Source organism: Triticum dicoccoides, chromosome 4A, assembly GCF_002162155.2.
Source record: "Triticum dicoccoides isolate Atlit2015 ecotype Zavitan chromosome 4A, WEW_v2.0, whole genome shotgun sequence".
Taxonomy (NCBI): domain Eukaryota; kingdom Viridiplantae; phylum Streptophyta; class Magnoliopsida; order Poales; family Poaceae; genus Triticum; species Triticum dicoccoides.
Window position 1 is genome coordinate 58,342,224 of NC_041386.1, and position 9,399 is coordinate 58,351,622.

General features: G+C 48.0%; 1 protein-coding gene across 1 annotated transcript; it reads left to right on the forward strand.

The window, feature by feature from the left end:
- The first annotated feature begins 4,630 nt into the window (after positions 1–4,630).
- On the forward strand, positions 4,631–7,688 carry LOC119284954 (SEC14 cytosolic factor-like). Its single transcript, XM_037564142.1, has 6 exons — positions 4,631–4,939; positions 5,028–5,145; positions 5,514–5,602; positions 5,690–5,828; positions 6,461–6,594; positions 6,690–7,688. Exons 1-6 carry the CDS (start codon positions 4,829–4,831, stop codon positions 7,476–7,478), a joined length of 1,380 nt encoding a protein of 459 aa, XP_037420039.1. The 5' UTR covers positions 4,631–4,828; the 3' UTR covers positions 7,479–7,688.
- The last annotated feature ends 1,711 nt before the right edge of the window (positions 7,689–9,399 follow it).

Consider the following 9,399-nt stretch of genomic DNA (forward strand, 5'->3'; position numbering starts at 1 on the left):
GGCAAACACACGTAATGTGAAACTTATCTTATGCCTCTTCGAACAATTGTCTGGCTTAAAAATTAATTTCCATAAGAGCGAGTTGTTCTGCTTTGGGAAGGCCAAAGACGAGGAACACACTTACAGACAATTGTTCGGATGTGAATTAGGTGCTTTACCATTCAGTTACTTGGGTATTCCAATCCATCACCGTAAGCTATCCAATAAAGAATGGAAGTGTATTGAAGAACGAATTGAAAAAAATACTTAGCTGCTGGAAGGGCAAGCTTATGTCATATGGAGGTCGGCTAGTCTTGATTAACTCAGTTCTGACTAGTATGCCGATGTTTCTACTTTCGTTCTTTGAGATTCCGAAAGGGGTTCGAAAGCGACTTGATTTCTTTAGATCTCGTTTCTTCTGGCAGTCTGATGAGGCCAAGAGAAAATATCGTCTCGCGCTATGGGATATCCTTTGCCGACCTAAGGACCAAGGGGGTCTTGGTATTGAGAATTTAGAAATTAAGAATAAATGTCTTATGAGAAAATGGTTATGCAGGCTAGAGACAGAGCCGGAGGGTATGTGGTCACAAATCATGCGCAATAAGTACTTACACTCGAAAACACTAGCTCAGGTTACCATGAGACCGACTGACTCGCCATTCTAGAAGGACTTATGAGAACGAAGGACTTGTTCTTTCGTAGGGTCAAATTCTTGATGGGCAATGGGATATCAACAAGATTTTGGGAGGATACGTGGTTTGGAGAGACGCCCCTGGCCATCCAATATCCTACCATCTATAATATTGTGCAACGTAGGGAGGATTACGTAGGCACAGTCCTTCAAACTATTCCCTTGAACATCCGGTTCAGACGGGTGTTAGTTGGTGCGAGATGGACTGCCTGGATGCATTTAGTTCGGAGACTGATAGAAGTTCAACTCTCCGACCAGCCGGATGCGTCACAATGGAAGTTAACTAAGAATGAGATGTTTACGGTGAAATCATTCTATACGGATTTGATTAATTCTGGCCCACTCTCAAGGTCGCTGCACATCTGGAAGGTTAAGGTTCCTTTGCATATTAAAATCTTTATGCGGTTTGTTCACAAGCAAGTGATACTCACAAAGGACAACTTAATTAAAAGGCGATGGGTAGGAAATTCGTGGTGCTGTTTTCGTGATCATGATGAAACAATACAACACTTATTTCTTGACTGCCCACTTGCCAAGCTATTTTGGAGAACGATTCATATAGCTTTCAACATTAATCCTCCAGTCGATATTGTGTCATTGTTTGGGACATGGTTAGCTGGGGTTGAACAGATTACTGCGACCCATATCCGGATTGGAATATGTGCGCTATTATGGGCTATATGGAATTGCAGGAATAATATGATTTTTAACAGACAACACACTTTAACTTTCTTGCAGGTCATCTTCAAAGCTACAGCTTGGATCCGTACGTGGTCCTTACTCACTCCTATAGACTTCAGGGGGCCTTTGGTTACTGGGTGCAACCAATGAGAGATGGTAGATCGAGTTATATTCAACTATTCGGATGGCGCTCGCATAACAGGATAGGAGTCTAGGGAGCTTATCCTTCTTATTACCATATCAGTTGCCTTTGTCAGCATGTAATTTTCCTTTTTTTCACTTTGTTATGCTCCGCTTGCGAGCTGTAAGACTTTTATGACGGTACTTTGTGGATTTTTAATAAGATGGTTGCATGCATCAGAAGTCGGGGGCATGCCTCCATTTTCAAAAAAACACCCTCTATCCAGGCCTGGAAACCAAGGGGCCACAAAGGATACCCAGATGATCGACAAATAGGAAATACTCCCTCTGTCCGAAAATACTTGTCATCAAAAAAAATAAAGATGATGTATCTAGATGTATTTTAGTTCTAGATACACCCTTTTTCATCAATTTTGATGACAAGTATTTTCGGACGGAGGGAGTACATAGTTATACACAAGTTAAGGTTTATATATAATTGAGTAGATCATGACGCTAATTTATCTTCTCCGTTCTGGATACACAAGTGAATGTTTTGAACGGGATCAATGATAAGAACAAGGATTCTAACCACAAATGAATTCAAAATAATATTTCTAGATAAATCACCCCAAAAGAGAGGTTTGCTTTGACTCTAAGGAGAAACTTTCTTAGAAAAACAACGAAATACAAGCACACGATAAATTGACAAAAGCCCAAACTAAACAGAAACATTTCTCTTTTATTCTTTCTGAATGAGACTAAGGAAATTATCGTTACCCCAAAAGTTCAGAATTTCAATAGCTGACGAACATCCGTTGGGGAGGCTGGCATTTGCGAACGATTTCCATGGCAATTTTAGTTATAAAGGGGTGGTAATTTCTTTAAACTAGCATGCCAATTCCTTCTTAGAGAAGGCATTTTTTATATAAAAAACTGACATCGCTTTAATCTTGATCAAACGACTGCAAGGTTGTTGGCTGGGAGCTCCTTCCCAGCGAACATGCGCTAGTTAGCATTACCGAAAGTTAATTGATCGATATTGTGTTTCTACTGGGACACTAGATAGGTACATATATTGTTAACGGTTGTTGATCATTGTGTCAATTAATTAGCTAAATGTAAGATTCAATGGAGATTGTGCAATTTCTTAATGCAATCTCGCTAATAATTGTGATCATGACAATTATCAAGTCTAAGAAAGGTAGCCAATTATTAGATGACCGAGACTCGGTCATGCAATTGTGAAATTTTCACATAATATCTATAAATGTAAGAATATACTATTCGTGCTTTCGATGAAATAACCATCATTTATATCATGAATATTTGAGATATAGAATACATCGTCGCAATGTCGATAGCAAATTCTACCATAGCCAATGAATGAGTATAACAAGGGGATGCACATCCATATGGTCAAAAGTTACACAACTTAAATGGCATATGGTGTGATTGCTTTAAATCGTTTTGACGTATAGCCAACGTCTATATTTCAAAATTCAAACGGTAATGTTGTAATGGAGCGCCTAGTTAAAGCGTATACGTAACGGTTAGACCGGGTCTACCATTAAATGAATAGATAGAATGACGAACGGCTACCTTTTGATTTCAAAAGGTAAAACGCTCCAAGCGCGTGTTGAGAACGCTCCAAGCGTGTGTTGAGAACGCTCTCATGGAGTTTCCTTCTTGTGTTTTTGGCTTGACGGCATCACGACCGCCACGTCATTTGTACACAACTTTCGGTCTCTCAAAGGGCAGTGGCAATGTGTAATTACTACATAGAAATATATTGTTTTTGCGGTGAACTAAACAGAAATAGATTGCTCTATTTGGAAATGTAGCATGTTGTAAACAACAATAATTGTTCATATTTTCCATGTGGTTAAAACTTAGAGGCGCAAACAAGCAGAAACCGGAGGTTAACTAGAACAAACACATAGTACGCATAAGCCATAACAAGAAAATGATGAGCTAATTTAGGCACATATCATCATGAATGGAACCAAGGCCCTTTTTTCGGCCGAAAATAGTGCTGTAAACCCAGAGATTGATATTTCACATAATAGCTATAAGTGTAAGAATATATTATTTGTGCTTTCGATGAAATAGCCATCATTTATGCCATGAATTTTTGTGATACGAAATGCATCGTCGCAATGTCGATAGCAAATTCTATCATGCACAATGAATGAGTATAACAAGGGGATGCACGTCGATATATTCAAAAGTTTGGTGGCGCGTCAGTACAAAACTTAAATGGCATATGGTGTCATTACATTAAATCGTTTTGACGTAGAGCTAACGTCTATATTTGAAAATTTAAACGGTAATGCCGTAAGCGGAGCCCCAAGTTAAAGCGTATACGCAACGGGTAGACCGGGTCTATCATTAAATGAATAGAATAAATGACGAACGGCTACAATTTTCGATTTCAAAAATTGAACGCTCCGAGCGCGTGTTGCTAACGCTCTCACGGAGTTTGCTCCTTGTGTTTTGGGATTGACGGCGTCACCGACCGTTGGCACAATCTGTACACAATTAACAGTCCCTCGCAAGACAATGACAATGTGTAATTACTAGATACAAATATATTATTTTTGTGGTGAAGTACATAGAAAATATCGCCATATTTGAAAATGCAGCATGTTATAAACCACAATGGTTACTCATATTTTCTCGGTGGGTTAACTAGGGCAATATATAATGTACCCATAAGCCATAACACAAAAAATGATGAGGTAATTTAGGCACCTATCATGATCATGAAGGGGGGCCAAAGCACCTTTTTTTCAGCCGAAAATAGAGCTATAAACCCAGGGATAGACACACGGCCGTAAAGCACAATCCCATGGTTTATTTAGAGCTATATATAGTAGTGATCATCATGACACAGACAATGATGAGATTCAATTCTGAAAACATGGAGAAACTCATCATCAAATCAAAGATATGAAAAGCAAAGAAAGGCGTAAAAGGGCGTCTCCCTAATAATCAGACGCACTCGGTAAGCAGTTCGTCCACGGACAGTTATTTGGTGCCAATCGGCCAAGAATACCACGAGCAAAAGTCGACGACAATCCCACCGGGGGGCGCGCGGGCAAGCAAACAAACGGCCGTCTCCGTCTCCACGTTTCGCCGTCAGCGCCATTGCCTCGGCCGGGAGCGCCCTCTGGCTTAAACGGCACCTTCGCCCCCGCCCGCGGCTTATAATACTCCTCCTCCTCCTCGTCGTCTCCATTCAGTCCCTTCCTGCTTCTCTCTCTCAGGCCACCGCCACCCGCTGTCCTCTCTCCCGTAGTTGGTTCGTTCACACTCGCCCCGCTCCTCCGTGTCCATCTCCTCCCTCTCGGCGACATGGCGAAGGTCGCTGCCATGGCTATGGAGAAGGTGGACGCCAAGGACCGGGAGAAGATCGAGGCCGTCCGCAAGGTGATGCGCAAGCAGGCGCCGCTCTCCCCCAAGCAGGTACGCACCGCCCGTGCCCACCTCCATCTCTCCGCGGCCATGCCTCCTTCTTGGGATCGTTTCTTGACGCCGGCCGGTCTGCGCGCAGGCGGAGTACTGCAACGACGCGTGCGTGGAGCGGTTCCTCCGGGCCAAGGGCGACAACGTGAAGAAGGCGGCCAAGACCCTGCGCGCCGTCCTCTCCTGGAGGGAGACCATCGGAGCAGGTGCGTTCCGCTTCCCTTCCACACTCTATCTCCCGCTTGTTTCCGGCAGCGAATGTGATTCTCCGGCCTGCTATTTTTGAAATCCGTTGCACATGCAGAAAAGGGGCGGTTCATTAATACTCCTACTACATACGGCGCTCTGATGTGCTCTGTTTTTGTTGTGTTCTCGTACCTACGGCACAGTGTATTCTAGTCAGGTTACTGGTAGAAGTGCGTATCGAATTTATTGTGCCGGGCTCTTTGCTTTGCTTGGCATCCCGTGTTCCCGTGTATGTACAGTACGTGCAAGCGAGGACAGTTTCAACAGTGCCCCCTTGTTGTTGCTACTATGTTTTTGACTGTTTTGTGTTGCTGTTGACGGCGAGCAGATCACATCATGGCCGACGAGTTCTCCGGCGAGCTGTCCGACGGCATGGCCTACGTCGCCGGGCACGACGACGAGAACCGCCCCGTCCTGGTACGCTCACTGCAGTTGGGTGTAAATGTTTGGAGCGACACTGGCTTGGCTCTAACCGTGAGGCTTTTTGTTTTGTTTTCTTGGCAGATGTTCAAAATCAAGCAGGATGACTACCCCAAGTACCAGCCCCAGAAATCGTTCGTGCGGTTCCTGGTGTTCACGCTGGAGGTGGCGGTGGCGTCCATGAACCGCTTCGTGGACGAGTTCGTGCTCCTCTTCGACGCAAGTAAGCAATCTCCGTCTCCGTTGGGTCGATCGGAAGGGAAAGGGAAGCAGAGGCAGATAGCGCGCAGTAGTGGTCGCATCGCAATCGCATCCATTTTGACAATGCCCTGCGACGGACTGCAAGCGCAGCGCGCACTGACTTAGACGACTGGCACCAGTCGTCAGTACGCTCTGATAGGCGCACATGAATCCCTGGCAGCTCCCAACAACGACAGACACCTTCCCATGGACGGACGGACGGACGGACGGACGCACGAACTGCACTGCGCCCGTATCGTGCTGCGACCCTGCTCGCATTGTCTCCCACGCACCTTCTTTTTAGGTTTTTCACTCGTTTGTCTTCCGTATGCATGCTACGTGGGTCAAGCGCGGGCGGGCGGGCGGCCGGTCCCCGGGCTTGACTCGGGCGGTACCGTTCGCTTTACCGGCCATGATGCCACGCTGCGTGCACAGTTATCGCTGCAGTCCGGCCGGCTTCCCGCCGGTGCGGTTTGAATCCTGGCGAGAATGATTGGGTTCCACGCCCGCTTTGCCCGGCTGCGTGGAAAGCGAAGTAGACTACTACTGTGTGTGCATGGTGGTATGGGGAGCTGGTCGTTGACGGGACGAATCGGGTTTTCGTGATGCTCGCAGGCTTTTTCCGGTCGGCGTCGGCTTTCCTCAACCTGCTGATGGGCACGCTCAAGATCGTCGCCGACTACTACCCCGGCCGCCTCCACCGCGCCTTCGTCATCGACCCGCCCTCCCTCTTCTCCGTCATGTGGAAGGTAACTAACCGCTCGTGATCATGGTGCAACTTCTTGTGCGTGTCAATGGCAAGTGGAATTTATATGAAAGAAACGTGTGCTTTGCTTTGTGACAGGGGGTGCGGCCGTTCGTGGACCTGGCGCCGGCGACGGCGGTGGTGAGCTCGCTGGACTTCGAGGACTCGCTGGAGGATGCGTCCTTCACGGCCTACCCGCGGACGGCGTCGCTGCGCTTCGAGCCGTCCGTGGCGGCCGCCGTGCTGACGGCGGGGGGGAAAGGGGGAGCCGCCGTGGGCTCCGCCTCCTCGCGCTTCGCCTTCAGCGTGTCGGACAACGCGCTCAAGCCGTGGTACCTCTCCACCACGCCGGCGCCGGGCCCGCGCTCCGTTGTGCCGGCCTCCTCCAGCCCCTCCCTCGTCGGCGCGTCCCCGCTCTCCGCGCGCTCCTTCTCCTTCGCCTCGCCCGCCGCGCGCTCCACGCCCACACCCCTCCAGCAGCAGCAGCAGCCGCGCGCCACCCGCGCGCCGCCGACGCCGTCCGCGGCCAAGGGAGGGCAGAAGGCGCCCTCCCCTCTGCCGCCGACGCCGCCGCCGCAGCAGCAGCAGTTCCCGCGGACGCCGAGGCCGTCGTTCCTGCAGTCGCCGTTCACGTTCCGCAAGGACGGGCAGGCGAGCCGGGTGGAGCGGGAGCGCGAGTCCTTCCTGCCCTTCCTGCGCTTCTACCGCCGGCCCTACGACGAGATCACCTACCGCGCCATGATGCGGCGGCCGCTGGGCGGGCTCATTGCCATCGTCGCCGAGGACTTCAGGCCGATGCCCGCCCAGCCGCCGCTGCGCCGGCACGCCGGAGCGCTCCATCACCAGCACCACCACCATCAGCACCAGCACCAGCACCAGAGGATCTGAGCGTCTTCGATCTCCATACAGCTTACAACATAATCCAATGCTACATCATCTCGCTAAGTCATTAATCTTTTGGCAACATTTTCCCCCGGGTACTTAGTATTTACTCCTACCGACCGCCTATGATATGATATCATACCTTCTGAATCCAGCCATTGTAAGATAACAGCCCTGAAATTGTGAGTAAAATCGACCCCTTTCTTTCTGCTCCCACGGCTTGTTTCTTCCTCCTTGTGATGTGATAGAGTTGCTAGTAAATATTTATCAACTTTCACTCTTACGTTCTTGGGTAACAAACTTTTCACCAACTTTCTACTCTTACGTTCGCGGTGGACCTGTACGTTGGTCAAATGGCGCCATGAGCCAACACATTTGGAGGAAGAAATTAGAAAGTACTCCCTCGGTAAACTAATATAAGAGTGTTTAGAATACTAAAGTAGTGAGCTAAACACTCTTATATTAGTTTACAGAGGGAATAATGAACTTAGTGAGGCTGTGATGGCATGGCACCATGGCCGTTGAAGATTTTGAAACGGCGAGAGGAAAGCAACACGGAGAGTGAGGACGGGTTCTTCCTTTTCCGTCTTTTGCAGCGACGCTGTCGGCCACCTCGGTAAGCTTCACCAGTAAGCACAACACAAGTATGATGATTACATGGAGCCTGCCTGCCTACACGTTTGTTATACATACGTACGTACGCGTCCGAGTTCCAATACCTTTCGATTTGTTTTCTCCTGCTGCATGCGTAAGTTGGTTCTACTTTGAGGAGACGAGCAGCGTACCACGCAGGGTTGACGACGAGCGCTTTAAGCCCTTTTCCCCCCGCAAGAGCTTACAAAAAGCATTAAAGCAAAGCAGGCCGGCCATGGAGCCGAACGACGGAGCGCATCATTCTACTGAATTTTGAAGTTTCAAACTTTACAAACTTTAAACTGGCGGTGGTATAAGCATTGGACGCGGTAGCCGGCGTGAGGAGCAGCCCTCTCTTTTCCTCGAGCTCTGGTAAAGCCAGGAGGAACAGTGGGCATGCATCGCATGAATACTACGATCTTCTTTTGCGGCCGGGTTTTTTGCTTTCGTTGATCCATATGCCATATGCAGGATCTGTCCCGGTTCGCGTGGACCTAGCTACATCGCTAGCTATGGAGTGTAGCTTGCATTGCTGCAAGCTTTGTTTTTCTCTGATCGAGAAGGATCGATCGCCGCTCCGTTTGCGGTCGTGTTAACTCCAGATTGATTAGCGCGAGATTAGCCCCTCCTTTTCAGGGTTACATGAATCGCACCTCGCTTTTTCTGCGGCTCTTGTCTGCTGGATTCTTTTACCACTAGTGTATTATACGCTTGCTATGTAATGGTGGGTGCTGGATTCGTGGCAACCTCATACTAAAACTTGCTGAATAATCGAACCTAGTATAAGTTTCAGACATTTGGAATATCCATGCAAGCAGAAGACAGGTTGTTTTTAAATGAACTGTGTAGCCACACATGGTTTCTGTTAATAGAAACCAGAGAGGAGAAATCTCTTCATAAAAAAAGATACTCCCTCGGTAAACTAATATAAGAGCATTTAGATCACTAGAGATAGAAGACAAGCAACACACGTACAAGTGGAATTTGGTAAATAGATTTGTTGTGTTGTGACTTGTGAGCTGCTGGAAAATCATAAATTATGTTCAATTTGCTATTACGGAAGTAACTAAACAAAACCAGTAGGCGAAGGACCCCTATGACTTTTAAGTTAAGAGGAGAATGTGAGACACAACGCTGAAACTTAGGTTTGGACCCGTGTCAACTAGGAGACACCACTGCCCTCTGGCAACTAGGCTAGGGGTCAAGCTCCCGTGCCCACCTCCCCCCACCCCCACCCCCACCCCCCACACACATGCAGGCTGCCTGGGGGTGAAACCCTAGCCGCCGACCTCAA

Excerpts from the sequence above, each read along its gene's own strand:
- LOC119284954 (XM_037564142.1), top strand. The coding sequence starts at position 4,829 with ATGGCGAAGGTCGCTGCCATGGCTATGGAGAAGGTGGACGCCAAGGAC. Across the intron at positions 5,146-5,513 it reads GAGGGAGACCATCGGAGCAG|ATCACATCATGGCCGACGAG; the intron begins GTGCGTTCCGCT and ends GACGGCGAGCAG. Across the intron at positions 6,595-6,689 it reads TCTTCTCCGTCATGTGGAAG|GGGGTGCGGCCGTTCGTGGA; the intron begins GTAACTAACCGC and ends GCTTTGTGACAG.